Source organism: Felis catus, chromosome A3 (assembly GCF_018350175.1).
Source record: "Felis catus isolate Fca126 chromosome A3, F.catus_Fca126_mat1.0, whole genome shotgun sequence".
NCBI lineage: Eukaryota > Metazoa > Chordata > Mammalia > Carnivora > Felidae > Felis > Felis catus.
Genome location: NC_058370.1, coordinates 26,493,387 through 26,511,272, shown reverse-complemented (window position 1 = coordinate 26,511,272; position 17,886 = coordinate 26,493,387). Strand labels below are relative to the sequence as shown.

Sequence of the window (17,886 nt, the reverse complement as noted above, 5' to 3'; positions counted from 1 at the left end):
TTGGAAGTTAATGTGCTGGGTTGGCAGTCCCAGTGGCCCTCTAGAAGACACTTCAGATAGCACACGTTCACTCCGATACGGCCCAGGCATGGTCACTTTTCTGCAGTCCTTTCACCTTCTCAAGCCGCTTCTCCTCGGGCAGAAGTGGCCTCCCTGTAGTCCTAGGGCAGCCCACTGTCGGGACCTGTCACAGCTAAGACGGCTGCACCATTACCTCACCGAGTGTCATTCATCTCTGTATGCCAGCTCTCTGTATGATGGTGGGCCCATCGTGCCTGCCCAGTAAATGTTTGCTGAGTGGCTTGACTCTCATCTAATGACCTCCTACACATGGGACCAGGTAGCCAGTACTCCATCTGCATTCTTTCTCTACCTGTGTTCACTCATGTATGTGTGTTCTTACAGGCATCTTATTATAGAAAACTTTATCCCCCTGGAAGAAAAAAGTAAAATTATGAATAGATCCTTCTTTGACGAAGAGGAAGACCATTGGAAATTACATCCTATAACCAGACTGGAGTAAGTCCCTACTGACTTTAAGGTGGGGAGGAGGGGAAGAATGTTGGCAAGCTGGGCCTTGGCCCGAGGGGTTTGGTGAGAACACAGTGTGAATCATTTGAATTGGAACCAGCCGCATCTCTGACTCTGTGACTGCCAAGGTCCCCGAAGTAAAAGACGGCAGAGTGGTGTTAGGAATTGGGAGACTATCCCAGTGAACTCACACCCTTTCCCAAATTCCTGAATTTCCGCTTCCTGAGCTGTCAGGTGAAGTGTGCTAGGCCAGGTGAGGGGCAGTACCTAGGTGCCCTCTTGTGTGGCAGTCTGGTGGGGGGTTGGGGGGGATTTTCAGTCTGAGCCTGGGTCTTGCTGGAATCATGGGAGACTGTCTGCTGGGGACACGGGGGTGGGGAATATTGACAGCCATGTTTTACGCCTGCCACCTAAGAACTGGATGATGACTCACCCCTTCCAGCTTAAGAGATGCAGGACACTAAGCATTTGGATCGGAATGTGGCTCAAACAGAAAATAGCAGCAGCTCCTGCCCGATTCGCCTGGCAGCCTTCAGTCCAGGGCTTCACTTGGTTCAGGTTCTGTCTAAATAAGCTCAGTGTCTTCTGAGAGTTGGTTCCACAGGATGATCCTGGGACTGTGGGACACACTCCAGTCAGGCTTTAACCACTGCAGTCCATTTCCAGGAACCAGCAGATGATGAAGCGGCCAGTCTCAGCTGTGGGATATAAGAGGCCTTTGAGCCAACATGCAAGAATGTCCATGATGATTCGTCCAGAGGCCCGATACAGGGTGAGAAGATCATCCATGTGTTTCTCCCCTCTCTCTTTTCGAGGAGTTTAGATTTATGTAAACTCTTACGCACCATTCTGCAAAGTTACAGAGTTTGTATCCTGACTCTTTGCAGAGGTTTCTGAGGACATTTATATTAACATAACAATGATGCCAAATAGTAAAGCAGTATACTAAATAAATAACAACTAAAAAGAACAAATTACTATGAATAAAAAGGTAAAATCAAATGAGATTTAGAAAACTAGGACTAGGGAAGGAGGAGACTACAAGCACACTGTCCTAATGGCCGATAAACATCAACACTAAGCCTGCAAATGGTTCTGTGCGAATGCTGGAGGGAATGCAGGTGTGTGATGACTGGAGATGAGTTAAAGAACTTCTGGTACGTCCATTTAACGGAATGTGGCTCAGTCAGGTAGTCATTTCAAGTGACATAATTGAGGACTATTTAACGACCCAAACATATTTTACAATAATAATACTGTACGAGCTGCTATTTATAAGTGCTTGCTGTATGCCAGGCATGTACTCAGTGTTTTAGTGGTTTCTCTCATTGAACCCTCCCACCTCCTCTATGCAGCAGGTCCTGTGGATGAACCAGGAGACACAATGTATTGTTAAGCTGTAAAACAATTGGTGCTAGAGGTTTACATATGAATCGAACCAGCTGCAAAATATATCAAAATGTGAACTGATTACCTCTGGTTAATGGAAGTGCACTCAATTTAAATTGCCTTCTTTTTGCTTATCTATATTTTAAAGTTTATTTATTTTGAGAGAGAGAGAGAGAGAGAACAAGTATGTGTGTGTGCGCACACGCACACACATATACACACACATACACACACACGTGAGCAGGGGGAGGCACAGAGAGAGGAGAGAGAGAAAATCTCAAGCAGGCGCTATGTGGGCCTTTATCTCACGAAACGTGAGATCGGGACCCGAGCCAAAATCAAGAGTCGGCTGCTTAACCGACTGAGCCACCCAGGCGCCCTTGCTTATCTGTATTTTATATTGGTGGGGAACCTGTATTATTTTTTTTTAATGAAAGATTTTCACTTGAGAACTTTAAACTGTTTTTGAGTCCCTTGGCCGCCAGAGCAAAACAGATGGGGATTAATTAGTTCATCAGGTGCTGTTTCTCCTGGCATCGAGTTATTTAAAATAAAGGAAGCAAAAGCAGAAAAGATACATCCGGTGGAGTTTTCTAGAGTGGAAGGTGAATGATGTATCAGGTGGAATCCTCAGAAGCATTTTTTTTTTTTTTGTAGCAGTTTCAGAGGGTGTACACCTTGTCCATTATTTCATGTCTCAAAACAGCATGATTTCAAAGCCTACAAATCAAAACATGTGGGTTTCCAGGGGCCTAACCTGATCCAAAGGTAGAATTTAAGGCAGTGGCTCTCAGATGTTGTTAGCAATGGACCCACTCCATTAAGAGAGATTTTAAGCAGCATCTCCACATATAAAGTGGATCGAGGGAGCCACTCCATCTCCCCACCTTCTCCCTGCAGTGGCAACCTCCTGCCCCCTCTGGGGCTCTGGGGCTTGGACTCCACTGGGTAGGAGGACCTGGAGGAGGAGATGTGTACCATAGGTGTTCTTCCCTCTACACACTCATCTCGGTGTGTGGGAGCCAGGGAAAGGCCCGCCACAGGATATCAGCTGGGGGAATCCAGCCATAAGGCCAGTTATGAGGCAGGACCCAGTACGACTTTTGAAATGTGGTTATATATGCCACACAACTGCCACACACTCTCCATATATGTGCTCCAGGCCTGTCTCCTCCCCAAAAGGTTCATCAAAGCTGCTGTGGGTGGTGAGATGATCAGTGATTATGATCTTCTTTGTATTTCCTTATATTTTCCCATTGTTTGCAGTAAATGGGTTCTACTCTTTTCCCTGATTATTCCCCTTAGGGTATAATATATGTTCATTGTTTAAAAAAATTCTTTTTTAAGGAACTAAAGGAAAGCCTAGAGAAGAAGATAAAAATCATCTGTACCATCACCAGGAAAAAAAGTTATAAAACTGTGTCTCTACAGGCTCTTGGTAGGCTCTGAGTAGCAAGAAATGTGCAGTTCTGTTTTTTTGGAGGGGGGGCGGTCTAGATTGCTTGCGCTGTCTGATCGGAAGCCAGCCTCACTGGTTATGGCTCTGTTTCTGCAGGCAGAAAACATCGTGCTGTTAGAGCTGGACATGCCCAGCCGGACCACCAGAGACTATGAGGGCCCCGCCATCGCTCCCAAAGTCCAGGCTGCCCTGGACGCAGCTCTGCAGGACGAAGATGAGATACAGGTGGATGCGTCATCCTTTGAAAGCACTACAAATAAGAAATCCAAGGCCAGGTGAGTGACTTTTGATGACCTGTGGTTAAACAGAACATGTTTGAACAAGGACAAACGAAGGCTGAGGTTTATCGTGGAAGGCTTCACAGAACACGCCAGAAAGTATTGCCATATTGCTCCTGTGTTTATTATTTGTTCCACAAATATTTATGGCTCAGGCATTATGCCAGGTGTTATGAATACCAGAATGCCCGATGTTCCCAGTTCCTGCCATAAGGATCGTGGGTTCTAGTGAAGCAGGGGGCAGTTCTTTGGTCCCCACCAGGTACTAGGCAGTTCTGAGTGCTTGAAAAAAAATTCTCTTCATGATTTCCTGCAAAGACTTAAAAGGGAAATATTATCATCAATCCCATTTTACAGTTTAGAAAACGGAGTCTTAGAGAGTTTGAGAAAGTAGCCACATTCAAGGATGTAAGTACAAAGCCAAGGTTTAAACCTCGGTGTGTCTGAATCCACCCAGGCTCTGAACCTCAGTGCTGAATTGACTTCATTTAAATAACCTGTTGAATAACCAAGTACTTAATTTGATGCTAAATTAGAAATTCTACCTTATTAAATTTTGGATTAGAAGTTTAAGGAAAACAAATGGGTAAAAAAGCAAAAATGGAAGAAATTCTACCTGCACACTTAATATTTTTTACCAATTCGGAGAAGACAGTCAAGATCTGATTTAAATGGAAGAACAGTTTCTGAGAACCAGGTCCCTTCCCTGAGCTGTCACACCCTGGCCACACACCGAGGGTCAGGCGCTGCCTGACAGTTGAAAGTATACCGGCTCTCAGGCCATTAAGGAAAGGCCCAGGGTCCTTGATGAGGTAAGGCATCTGATCTGTGTCGAAGATAGAGGCAGGGACGTGAAATGTAAACATGTGCTTGACCTTTGCAGGCCCAAAAGCGGAAGGAAGTCGGGACCCTCCTCCTCTTCCTCAGGAACCCCCGCATCTCAGCTTTACCCACAGTCTCGAGGGCTGGTTCCAAAATAAAGCCAGTCCCTCCTCTCCCAGGGTGTAAATAGCATTTGCCTTCTGAGAGAAGAGACAAGCAAAAACCCGCCGAGAGGACTCAAGCCCAAACTCAGAACCGTGCCCCTGGGGAGAAGCTATGGCCTCTTTGCAGATGAACCACCCGAATCTGGTTGAAATGTGCTGGTCCTCATCTGGCACTCAGCAACTCTGGGAAACGCCCTTTAATTAGCATCTCAGAAATGCATGGGTAAGGTAAAGTGTGATAGTCCACGTGGAAAGCAAGAGAATGACCAGTGACCTTGCTTCCCCTCTCCCTTGCCTTCTCCTCTCCCTTTGCTGAACCTCCCTTCCTCTCACCTCTCCTTTTCTAGCTTATTCTTTGTACTGAGCTCCTTTCTTAGTGAACATCAGGGCAGAATCGGGAGTCACCTGAGCAGGACCAAGTCTTTGGAGCCTCAGGATAAAATGACAGTGAGGTTGAAAAGTAAACGCCCTAGAACTTGAATAGGTGCTTGTTCCTGTGGGTGGAATGAGAATTCTCTTATGGATCCAAGCCCCCGATAGGCATGATCCGAGCACCTCAGTAAGAAGGGGATCTGTCGTTCAGGAACTGCTGAATAAGGAAACGTTTTCCAAGAATGTTGGAAGCAATAGAAATAACATTCCCTTTGCCTCCTTGGAGAGTTTAGGGAAAACAGCTTCTTAAAAACCTTAAAACCACGACCATCCTGTCAAAGACGTAAATCTGTAAGCTGATGCCACATCCATACACTATGTCACTTTACTCTTCATCTGTCACCATCTTTTCCCTTGCACGCATCCTCTGAGTGTCCCTGCCCAGGCCCATCCTCTGCCTCCAGAGCATGCTCAGCCGTGGGCCTGTTTTGTGGGAAAAGGGAGGTTGGCTCTGCTTTCTCTGGTGGGACAAGAGCTGGGGGAACGAGACATACAGTGGCACTTTTGAATTCCCCATTTTGTTCCATATTTGCTTAAGGGTGACCAGGCAGTGCAGAGACAGAGACGTGAGACTCGGGGCAGTGGGAGAGGAAGATATAACGGACGGGAGCAAAGGAGTCCTGCCTGCCTTCAGCAGAACACCTAGAACTGTGGCTCCCTGCAGCCAGAGCCCAAGGTGGGGGCCAGGAGTGGCGGCGCGATTGAATAGGCTCAGAGGAGAGAGTTAGGAATTCCCCTTTACATATACTAGTTTGGTCTGTAAGTTTTAGTTCTTTGTATTATTGAAATTCAAAGCTTCATTTTATGTTGGTCATTAGGTGAATGTTACTCATTTCTGCCCGCGCCCCCCCACCCCCCCCCAGAGCGGCTCATAAGTGTGTGTGGGTGTGCAAGCACAGTGGTGCCTGTGTTCTTTGAGTGTGTCCATGTGTGTCTGTAAGAGAGAGACCAAGGACTTGTCCAGTTTTAGAAATACACTAATGTGCAGTTGTTGCCTTTGTCTGTATTAAAGGCCCATTGACTGACTAATCCAGGCTGGATGCGCTCCCATGTGAGTGTCTGAGTCCACGAGCCAAGCCTAAGGAGACAATAGGAGTCCCCAGGTTGGCCACCCTGGTGCACCTTGCTGGCACGGTGCCCCAGGAAAGTGGCGACTCAGGTGGGCCTTGAGTTCTATTTTAACTCTGCTGCTGAGTTCCCAGGGCACATTTCTGGATCAGAGCCTGTGGGAAAGAGGAGGTACCAAGTGCAATGTCTTAGCAGTCTACAAATGGAGATCTGGCATCTGGCAGCTTATCTCCTGTTTAGTTACCATTCTTTCTGAACCTGGGGCCCTTGTCAGCAATTCCCAGAGCGTAATGGAGCCTTCCCTCATCTTTCTCGGGATCAAACCCTGCTTCCTATTTATTAAGATTTACCTGTTTGAGTAGGAACCAAATGATGAGGTGGATAGTCTAAGATGGTTGTCTGCCAGTTACACCTGTCTCTTGCACCACATTCCCTCACAGCTAGTCTGAATTCCATAGGCAGAAAATATTCATCTAGCAAATCTGAGACCTGAACACCGCAGTTAACACTGTACCTTAATACTGATGTCTCAAGGTGGTTGTTCTGAGCAAGGGTGGTTGAGTGACCGTGGGACTCTTCTAAGAAGGTGAAAGAAGAAAGGCAAGTTGACAGGCAGGATTATTAAAACAAGCTTGCCTTACACGCAGCTGTGTTCGTCTGGCAGCCTGTGAAAACAAAGTAGAACACCTGTGAGGAGGCGAAGCTGTCCCTCCCCAAGCAGTCTCCGGTGCTTTTCTTCTCTCCAAATGGATCCGATAAATATTTGAATAGAGCAGACAGGAGAGTGTCTTATTGCTACCAGGAAGCTGCTGCTTTGGGCTCTGAACTGAGCCAGCTGTGTAGAGGACCGACCTGGTTTTTGCGTCTGTAGTCATGCTAGAATGTTCCCAGCCATCTGAGGGTCTTCACGCCAGCAGCAGCTAGTGAAGTGTGGAAGCAAGTCTGAACAGGATCTAAGAAGATCATCCGGGAGAAGGAGTTTGAGACTGTGTGCGCAACCCCCATCCAGCCCCCTTTTGCTCTGATCAATAGGAATGTATCTGGCTTCATATTTTCAAGTCCCACGTCTCCCAGGTCCCTGGATTCAGAGCCCACGGCCACAAATCATAGGCATGAAGCACTTTCTTGAGACTCTGACCTAATGTTGGATTGTTCCCCGTCGAATGCCTGCATGCTGCTTGAATTGTACCACCCACACCTCCATGACCAAGGGCGTCAGAGAGTTCTGCAGTTCAGGCCTGGGCCACTCTCTGCTTTTCCTGTCTGACTCTTGTAAGTCCTCCCTCACTGAATGTAGAATTGTCGCCAAGTTTTTGAGAAGTGTCGATTCCCTGTGAACATGGGATATCAGTTCTGCCTCACGTTTCCCACTCACTGTCGAGGCTCGCTGTAAACAACACCTTGGGCCATCGCAACACCATCAGTGGACAAAAATGGGGCTATTAATACACTCTAAAAGCCATAATCAAAATGCTCAGAAGGAACTGGATACGGACAGTGGGCCTGGCTATTGTCTACTGCGCAAGGTTTTGCCTGGCACTGTTTGGAAATCTGCCACCTTTCTCCCAGCCCTTGTTTTCTTGAATGAAATGCTTTTGAGATTATTTATGAAAAGAGTGATCCTGGAGCAGGCAGGAGGCAGTGGGCTTTATGGCTCTTTGGAGTTGCTATTGATCTTGACCTTCTCTTTGGCTACCTTTAGACAAAGAATATGCCAATACTTGGGGCTCTAAGTTTTACAATTGATATTTATTTGTATCATCTCTTTGTCTAGGAATGTAAAAGTGATTCTAAACTAAGATGTGTAATAAAAATCAATCAGATTTATTGTACCTACAAAAAGGTGTCCTCATAAATGACTAACGCTTTTGAAAATGACAAGCCCTTGGCTGACACACTGCCACTTTCTTTAAACATTTAAAATTTTCCGGTGAAAGGAGGGTGGGAGTGGAAAATAAAGATTGAGTTGGAATGCTGGCATTACAAAAAAAATAGCAACAGGTAAAGGGACATAAAATGAAGAAAGAGCGACAAAGAAACGCCTCACATGGTTTTCCATGGAGGCTCCTGAGATAGGCCTGGGCAATAGGCATGACATTTCTTTTAACTTTTGTGTTTTGTGTTTAAAATTTTGTTAAGTTTGTTTCATATTATATTTTAAAATGTGTCCTTTTTTTTTTTTTTTAAACACAAACGTATTTTATGTTCTTTACCATCAGGTAAAAAAAGAAATACCAGAAATGGGCCACGTGTCGGTCTTGTGGTCCGTCATACACTCAGACCTCTTGGAGTGTCCCCCCAGAGGGTTGAGAAGGGAAGCACAGAACCTGGACTCTGAGCTGGGTTTGAGTTCTGGTTGTGTTTGCTTACTAGCTATGTGACTATGAGGAATTTAATTTACCTCTTGGGCTGCCTGGGTGGCTCAACTGGTTGAGCGACCAATTCTTGGTTTCGGCTCAGGTCACGATCTCACGGTTCGTGAGTTCGAGCTCCGCCTCAGCCCCACATCGGGGTCGGCGCTGACAGTGTAGAGCCTGTTTGGGATTCTTTCTCTCTCCCTCTCTCTGCCCCTCCCCTGCTCCTGCTCGCTCGCTCGCTCTCTCTCTCTCTCTGTCTCTCAAAATAAATAAACTTAAAAAAAAGAAATTTAAAAATCCCTTTAAACAAATAATAATTTACCTCTCTGAACCTTGGTGTCCTTGTCTATAAAATGGGGTAGTAATACCCACCTGCCAGGGCCATTACGAAGATTAGCAGTGCATTTAAAGCAGCAGCACACAAGTATGTGGAGCAGAGCAGCCATTTTAAAATGTGGTTATTGCTGTGATGGGGCCCTGTGTTCAGAAGACACCATGAACAGTGTGTTCAGCAATGACTGGGCATGTTTAGAAAATCCTAGGCCTTTACAGAAAAACTGCTAACCATTTAACAAACATGTGTTAAGTACCTGCTATGTGCCACACTGTTCTGGGCCCTGGATATATAGATGTGAGCAAGACTGTCTTGGTCCCTGGCCACATAGAACTTGTACTTTGATGGAGAGGGAGGCAAGCTGAGTGTTAAAATGCACACAAGTGTACAATTACACATTACGACAGGTGCCATGAAGTGATGTTATAGCATATTACAAGAGAGTGATAGGTTTCTAATTGGGGTTGGGTGGGTAAATAAGGGAAGGGCTTTCTGAAGAAATGGCACTTACAGAGAGATCTAAAGGATGAGAGATTTGGGGCGCCTGGCTGGCTCAGTCAGTAGAGCATGCGACTCTTGATCTTGGGATCATGAGTTCAAGCCCCACGTTGGGTGTAGAGCTCACTTAAAAAAAAGCGGGGAGGGAGGATGAGAGGTTAGCTGGGTCAGAGAGTTGGGGAGGGAATTTGTGAAGGTCTTGTGGAACAGAGAAGCCGAATTTCACAGGGAGGTATCTGCGTTCCTTTCTTACCCTCACTACAGGGAAGCCCGGGGAACTATTAGGGAAAAAAATTACAGCATGAGACTTTAGAAAAACCCAACAGATTTAAAGAGCATAGAGAGAATAGCGTCCTATGTGACTTATTAGGCAAAGGATTTGTAATTGTGTTTCTTCCTGATGCCCTCAAACTATGTATAATGTTCCTGTAACACCCTTTCCCCCTTTTCTTCCAAAAAGCTAACCATAGTTTGGCTTGACCTAAATAATTATTAGTTTAGAATAATTCAAAATCCATTAGCCAGAAAGCAAGAATTCAAAGTATGATTTGAAAACTTCTGAGTGGGGGCACCTGGATGGCTCCGTCAGTTAAGCGGCCAACTCTTGATTTTGGCTCAGGTCATGACCTCATGGCTGTGGGATTGAGCCCTGCATGGGGCTCTGCAATGGGCATGGACCTGGCTTAAGATTCTCTCTGTCTCTCTCTCTCTCTGTCTCTCTCTCTGTCTCTCTCTCTGTCTCTCTCTCTCTCTCTCAGATCTCTCTCTCTTTCTCTCTCTGCCCCTCTTCCCTGGCTCGCACTGTTTCAAAAAAAGATGACCAAGAAGAAGAATTGTGAGTGTGTTGTTGAAAGTGACAGGATTCTGGATAGACCAGGGGCTAATTCATAGGGAGGCACAGGGCAGTGTGGCTGGGCAACTTGGAAATTCCTGTGACTCACCAGGTTGTCTTCTCATCTGCTGGGCTGTTTAAAAAAAAAAAAAAATCGAGAAACTACACAAACCCTGTGTGATTCAGTAAGAAATACATGTTTGGTTTTTGTCCCTGAAGAGCTTCTACAACCCTTGGAATTTCTTGAGTGACAGAGGTGAGTGATAGGAGGATTTTGTGGTATTCCTAACAAGCTCCTTTCAGCCCTGTCTGAGCCTATGCTAATAAAATGACTCTAAGTGGGCCCCTAGATAGCTTCCTAATGGGGGCTGGTTGCCAGAGGAACCAATCGTGTGTGACTGAGAGGGTGGGAACTTTCAGCCCCACCTGCTGACCTGGGGGTGGGGTGGGGGGGGGAGAGGAGCTGGAAACTGAATTAATCACCAGTAGACAGTGATTTTAATCAATCGTGCCTATGTAATGAAGCCTCCGTAAAAGCCCCTATATGATGAGGGTTCTGAGGGCTTCCAGGTTGGTGAACACATCAAGGTGCTGGGAGGGTGGCGTATCTGAGGACAGCTCAGGGACACCACACCCCTCCCCCCATACTTTGCACTGTGCATCTCTTCCATTTGACCGTTCTTGAGTTGCATCCTTTATAAATTGGCAGTAGTAACTAAAACACTCTCTTGAGTTCTGTGAACTGTTCTAGCAATTATCAAACTTGAGAGGGTCATAGGAACCCCCTGCTGTATAGCCAGTTTATAGTTGGGCAGAAGCATAAGTGGCAGCCTGGGACTTGGAACTGGCATCTGAAGTGGAGCAGTCTTGGACTGAGCCCTTAACTTGTGGGGTCTGTGCTGACACTGGGGAGTGTCATAATTACAGGACACCCAGTTGTTGTCCGGGGAATCAAAGATTTGGTCGTCAAACGGAGAGGAAGAAACCTATCTATTTGGTTGTCGGAAGTGCTGTGAATAATAAGAACAGTTAGCTCTGGAAACTGTATTTTGAACTTCACACTAATGGCCTAAGTCTTGGGCATGCAATTTTGGCAAGCCCTCTTGTACTAGAGTTTCCATCTGGTTGAAGTTTACCTCGAGAATCTGGTTTCCAAGGACCACGTGGTGGTCACATCTGTCGACTGGGTTGTCAGTGGCATTTGTCAAGGACATAACTGTAGCTCTTGCAGCTGCTCCTGTTTTCTCCTCTTTTTCCATCACCAGAATTGTGGCTAGCCATCGCCAGGTGCCTCAGTTAGGTGAGCCATCTGGAGACCTGCTTTTGGAGGTGGGGGAATGGGCAGAGAGGTGGTTCACCCGCATCTTCAGCGGGCAGTGGAGCCCTCAGGAACTTGTTGGGTGCCCATTTTTGTGCCGCGTGCCTTGCTCTGCACTGGAGATAGGGAGTGGAATGTACCTGGGCCCTTTGAGGACACAGGACGGACAAGAAGGCCCGCCTCCTCTCCTTGCACCGCTCTCCCAGCCCTCTGAAGCTGGAGCCACACAAGCCCTCCTTTCGGTTTCTTGATTGTGCCAACTGCTTCCATGCCTTGGCACCTTCACGTGTGCTGTGCCCTCTTTCTGGAGACTTCTCCCCGCTCTTTGGTTGACTGCCTCCTACTCATCTGTCGGGTACCAGTTTAATGACCCCTGTCCCAAGAGACCTTCCCCAAGCATCCATTCTGGTTTCTCCCCATCTTCACCTGGCTGTGTGGTAGCCTCTGTCTTGTTTCCCTCTTAGCCCTTTTCCCAACTTACAATTATGTATTTTTTTTGCTTTGGTCTCCCCCCCACCCCTACTAGACAGTAAGTTCCCCGAGGGCATGTCCTATAGTCTTCTCAAGCTTGACGCTTCTATGAGTTGGATGGTTCAGTATGTACTGACACCTACAGCCGCTTTTCTGTCAGAGGAAGAGGTGATGTGGCACTCCAGGAAGGAGGGGTGGAGAAGGGTTTTGCAAAGGAGGCAGCATTTGAACTGTGCTCTGTGAAAACGGGTAGGGCTTCACCTGGGAAGGAGGGAGGAGCACGCCAGACAAAGGGAATAATATGAAGGAGCTGCTGGGGAGTTCCTGGTGATTGGGGAACCTGAGAGTGATGGGAGTGAGAATGAGAACTGGGCTGGGAAGGGTCTTGACTCCATGACACAGGCTGAAGACAGAACCCTCAAAAGCCTGTGTGTGTGTGTGTGTGTGTGTGTGTGTGTGTGTGTGCGCGCGCGCGCGCGCGCATGCCCGTGAATGTGTGTGAAACATGGCCCTATTTACACTTGAGCATTTTCTCCTTAAGCCAGCCTCACATGCTATTATTTCTCTTTGAGATAACAGAAAGCAATTTCACTAAGTGCTGCTTTAAGTTGCCTGCTGTTCACAGGTTTTCCGGGCTCGGCTGGCAAATTCCATTCTGCAGGGAGCTTTCTCTGGCACAGGGACCCAAGGAATTCCAAGAAGCACTTGAACTTGACTTCAAGGTCTTAGTTTCCTAGGAATGGGACTGAGGCATTTTTCAGTGCGGTGGGCTCGAAGGTGGTCCCTTGGCTGCATTTGGGAACTGAGAAATTGCTGTTGGTTTTGAAATTTCTCCTTGCCCAGTCAACAAAAGATTTATGTCTGCTATTCATTCAAGTCTGCGCTTGGTGTCATGGGCTACAGCTCAGGACCTTGCCCTTCCAGAGCTGCCAGTCCGGTAGGGAATTGCTGCCATTTACAAATAAGTCCAATTCAAGGTGGTCAGTGGCCCCTCCGAGGGGATGCAGAGGGGGTCGAGGCATGAGTGGGGGAGGGGCAGAGAGAGGGAAACACAGAATCCGAAGCAGGCTCCAGGCTCAGAGCTGTCAGCACAGAGCCCGACGCGGGGCTCCAACTCAGGAACCGCGAGATCATGACCTGAGCCGAAGTCGGATGCTTAACTGACTGAGCCACCCAGGCGCCCCAAGTAAGGAGCATATTAAACGCAGTGATCAGTCTCTTTGCTGGATTATCTGAGGGGTGGCAAAAGAAGCCAAAGGTTTGGTATTAGATTAATGTATTTATTTTTTGAGTATCTACTATGTTCTAGGCATTGTTCTCGTCCCAGGGATCCAGGATACAGCCCGTGCACTCAGGAATGTCACATTCTAGTGGTGGAGACAGATGGTTAACAAAGAAGTATGTGTTGGGGCACCTGGCTGGCTCCATTGGTACAGCAATGTCTTGATTTCAGGGTGGTGAGTTCGAGCCCCACGTTGGGAGTAGAGCTTACTTAAAAGAGAAGTATGTGTTATGTCGGGTGTCAGAGGTGCTCTGAAGGGAAACAAGGGAGGTCAGGGGTTGGAGCGTGCCAAGCTGAGGGAGATGGTGACTTAGATTGGGAAGTCAGGGAAGACTTCTCTGCAACAGTGACATTACATTTGAGCAGAGCCCTGAGTGAAATGAGGGAGCAAGCGTGTGGGTATCTGCTCCGGGAGGAAGAGTATTCCAGAGAAAAGGAACCATGGTGCAGAGGCCCAGAGGTGGGAGTGTGTTTGAGGACAGCAAGGAGGCAAGACTGGCTGGTGGGCAGTGAGGTTGGGAAGGTGGCCATGGCTCAATTCTGAATTGTAAGTGAATTTTATTTTTTAGACCATTGGAAGCTTTTGAGCAAAAGAGAGAAATCTGACAGAAATGCTTTTAGAAGGCTCTCTCTGGCAGCGTTGTAGAGAACAGGTAGGGAGCAACGGGCAAGGTGAGGGACTGCTTGAAGGGGTCCGGTAGTTGGGGGGAGGGACCATGCCTGGGATGAGGCGCTGGGGGAGGAGAGGAGAAGAGAGGTTGACGCCTCAGGGTGTGGGTTGATTGCTGGTAACTGGATGTGAGCGGTGAGAGTAGAGGCAGCGGTGGGACCAGTGGTTCCATGGCGTTTGATCTGAAGCCAGTGGAAATTCCACCACTGCCACTTCCTTCCTTGTGTCCTCCCCCCTTTCAAAATAAAAGGCTTTACTAAGGTATAATTCACCTACCACACAGTGCACCCATTTCACGTGTATAATTCACTGGTTTTTAGTGTATTCACAGAGCTGTGCAGCCATCACCACCATCAATTTTTTTTTTAATGTTTATTTATTTTTGAGAGAGAGTGTACATGAGTAGGGGCGGGGCAGAGAGAGGGGGAGACAGAGGATCTGAGTCAGGCTCTGTGCGGTCAGCACAGAGCCCGACGCAGGGCTCAAACTCACAAACCTGAGCCAAAGTCGGACATTTAACTGACTGACCAGGCATCCCACCACCATCAATTTTAAAACATTTTTCCTCACCCCCAAAAGTACCCATTAGCAGCTGCTCTGCATCTGTTCCCAACTGCAGAGCCTTAGGCGACCGCTAATCTATTTTCAGTCCAGGTCTGGCTCCTTCAGGGTCTCAGAACCCCATTTGGCTCATCTATAACTTCATGGGGCGATTGTGAGGTTTAAAGGAGAACATGAAGAGAAACATGAAGACATGCCTAACGGGCCAAGCCAACTGGTCTAGCTCTTGGTAAGTCCTCAGGAGATGCCAGTCCTCCCCGCTGCCCTGGCTCCTGGTTCATCACCTTACGGAAGCAACATGGGCAATGATGAACAAGGTGGGCCCTGGGCCCATGCTGCTGGATGGTGAATTCTGAACTCACCATTTACTAGCTTTGCTATAATGGCACAGTTTCTTAACCTCCTTGGGCTCTCAGATTGCTCAACAGTCAAAAAGGGGTCATTGCAAGTACTTTCTAGGTTGCTGTGAGTCACTAGGAACAGAACCTGGCACAGAGCAAGCGCTCAGCCAATGGTAATTGTTGCAGCGTTGTTACCATTGTTAGTCAATTCTAAAGTCAGGCTAGGAATGGACATTTCTCTTTCTTTCTTTCTTTCTTTCTTTCTTTCTTTCTTTCTTTCTTTCTCTCCCTCCCTCCTTTCTTTCTTTCTTTCTTTCTTTCTTTCTTTCTTTCTTTCTTTCTTTCTTTCTCCCTCCCTCCCTCCCTCCCTCCTTTCTTTCTCTCTCTCTCTCTTTCCCTCCTTTCTTTCTTTCTTTCTTTCTTTCTTTCTTTCTTTCTTTCTTTCTTTCCTTCTCAAGTTTATTTACTTTGAGAGAGAGAACCAGCAGGGAAGGGACAGAGAAAGAGGGTGACAGAGGATCCAAAGCCAGCTCTGCACTGACAGTACAGAGCCCAATGCGGGGCTTAAACTCAGGAACCTTGAGATCATGATCTGAGTGGAAGTTGGACACTTAACCAACTGAGCCACCCAGGCACCCCTTTATTATTTTTTAATATATTTTTTTGAGAGACAGAGAACTAGTGGGGGAGGGGCAGAGAGAGAAGGGGACAGAGGATCTAAAGCAGGCTCAGTGCTAACAGCACAGAGCCCGATGTGGGGCTCAAATCCATGAACCGTGAGATCATGCCCCGAGCTGAAGTCAGATGCTTAACTGACTGAGCCACCCAGGCACCCCTTTAAAAAGTTTTTTTTTTTTATTATGTTTATTTTGAGAGAGGGAGACAGAGACAGAGTGTGAGTGGGGGAGGGGCAGCGAGAGGGGGAGACAGAATCCAAAGCAGGCTCAGGCTCCGAGCTGTCAGTGCACAGCCCGACTCGAGGATCGAACCCACATGTGTGGGTGTGAGATCATGACCTGAGCCGAAGTTGGATGCTCAACCAACTGAGCCACCCAGGTGCCCCGGCACCCCTCCCCCCCCCTTCTTTTTTAGAGAGAGGGAAAGAGAGAGACAGAGAATCCTAAGCAGGCTCCACACTGTCAGCGCAGAGCCCAATACTGGACTCAAGCTCGTGAACTGTGAGCTCATGACCAGAGCCAAAGTCAGATGCTTAACCAAAGGAGCCAATGGACATTTCTGAATCCAGATGGTTGCAGAGCTAATGGAGAGAGAGAGAATCCATGGGTCTATTTTTAATGTTGTCTTCTTGTTGGATCTGTACCTTTGCCAAAGTCACTTGTTTCGTCTAAGCCTCAAGTTGCTTATCTGTAAAGTGGGGGTAAAAGTCATTCTTACTTCACAGGGCTCTGTGGAGAATTTAGTGACCTACTGAGCACCTATTTGCCAAGCACTGTTGTGAACACAACAGGGAAAAAATCCTTGCCCTCCTAGAGCTGTGTGGAGCTAGAGGAGAGACCCAGAAAGTAAGTAATAATCACAAGGGTCATAATAATCACAATAAATAAAATATACATGAAGAAGAGAGAGTATACGTAAACCACCCGGTGCCTGGCCTGTGGCGAGCACTCCGTGAATGGTAGCTATTACAATCACTAAGTGAAAGCATTTTGTAAAGCAGGGCAGCACAGCAGAGAGGTAGGTCTCCTTGTGACAGACTGCGTGAGCATGTTGCTTCATTTAAGCTTTACCTCATCTCTGCCCAATTAAGTTTCATTCGGCTCCAAGGCCCCTCTCGAATTGCCTGCTTGCAATCCTTGTCTCTTATGGCGTAGAGCTTTCTTCCGTCTTCTTTTCGGCCAGCATTTAGCAAACGCCACTTTTGCTGGATGCCGGGGCTGTGAAGCAGTAGGGGTGTGGTTAGGAGGGAGGTGGGGTGTGGTTGGGGGGAGCCCAGAGACCAGGCAGAGGAGAGCCAGGCTGTGTAAGAGTATGGCTGCCTTGGTTTTATGCTGCCAGGAGAGACCCTGAAGGCTTCTAAACTAGGTGATAAAGTTAGCAGATAGACTAAGACTTCACATTCTTGCTTAAATACATTTCAATAAAAGTAGACATTTGCATTATGGTCAAAAGCATAATCTGTTTTTAAGCCCCATCAAGCGTGGAGATATGAGGACGTGTGGAAGTGCAAAGACCTCAGGGCAAATAATGTCTCAAAGTGAAGACGGTATGCTGCTAGATCAGCGAGAAATTCGGCAGAATGGAGCAGGGAGGTTTCGGAACTGGGTAAACCTGGGTTAGCACTTTTTACCAGCAGCAAGCTATTCCACCTTGGTGAGAGGGTAAATATCAACCCCACAGCTTTCAGAGTTGCTGAAAGGATTAAAGAAAACATCCACCAAGTGCCTGACACTAGGTGCATGATAAGAGGCATACATTATTATTATTATTTTACATTTACTTATTTTTGAGAGACAGAGATAGAGCACGAGTGGGTGGGGGGCAGAGAGAGAGGGAGACGCAGAATCGCAAGCAGGCTCCGGGCTCTGAGCTGTCAGCACAGAGCTGGATGTGGGGCTCGAATTCACAGATCCTGACCTGAGCCGAAGTCAGCAGCTTAACTGACTGAGCCACCCAGGGGCCCCGAGTTTCTTTTGTTAAGTGCCTGCTTAAGCCATTGTTATCTGACCATTTTCCTGTAGAGGTGTTTCCTATTGACTTTTTAAGAATTCGTTTATTAAGGGGGCACCTGGGTGGCTTTTGATCTTAGCTCAGGTCCTGATCTCAGGGTAGTGAGTTCAAGCCTCACTGGGTGTGAAGCCTATTTAAAACAGAACAAAACAAAACAATTCTATCAGGAATCTTAACTCTTTGTCGTATACGTGACAAATATTTTCCCCACTTCATTGTTTGTCTTTAACCTTGTGTATGATATTTTGTTGCTGTATATGCACTTTTAATTTTATGTAGTGAAATCTATCAGTTTTACCTGATGGGTCTTTTTTTTTTTTAACTTTTATAACATGCTTAGAAATCGTTCCAGTTCCCGAATTATAAAAATAGCCACTTTTTTTCCTCTCTC

The 17,886-nt window shown here is 47.0% G+C and overlaps 1 protein-coding gene and 1 long non-coding RNA gene across 4 annotated transcripts in view; both read left to right on the top strand.

Annotated features, from left to right (window-relative positions):
* The window catches only part of KIF3B (kinesin family member 3B), a 41,542-nt gene extending 33,557 nt beyond the window's left edge, over positions 1–7,985 (top strand). For 2 of the 3 annotated variants that reach the window (XM_003983627.6, XM_006929856.5), the window contains exons 6-9: positions 406–519; positions 1,198–1,303; positions 3,476–3,654; positions 4,541–7,985. In XM_003983627.6, the coding sequence (XP_003983676.1) occupies positions 406–519; positions 1,198–1,303; positions 3,476–3,654; positions 4,541–4,637 (496 nt within the window). In that variant the 3' untranslated portion in view covers positions 4,638–7,985. The remainder of the gene's footprint in view (positions 1–405; positions 520–1,197; positions 1,304–3,475; positions 3,655–4,540) is intronic. The other variant, XR_006595251.1, reaches the window with a different exon arrangement.
* Positions 7,986–10,012: 2,027 nt separating this feature from the next.
* Positions 10,013–17,300, top strand: LOC123384330. Its single transcript, XR_006595249.1, has 3 exons — positions 10,013–13,888; positions 14,555–14,695; positions 16,210–17,300. It is a non-coding gene; the product is annotated as an uncharacterized LOC123384330 (long non-coding RNA).
* Positions 17,301–17,886: the final 586 nt, after the last annotated feature.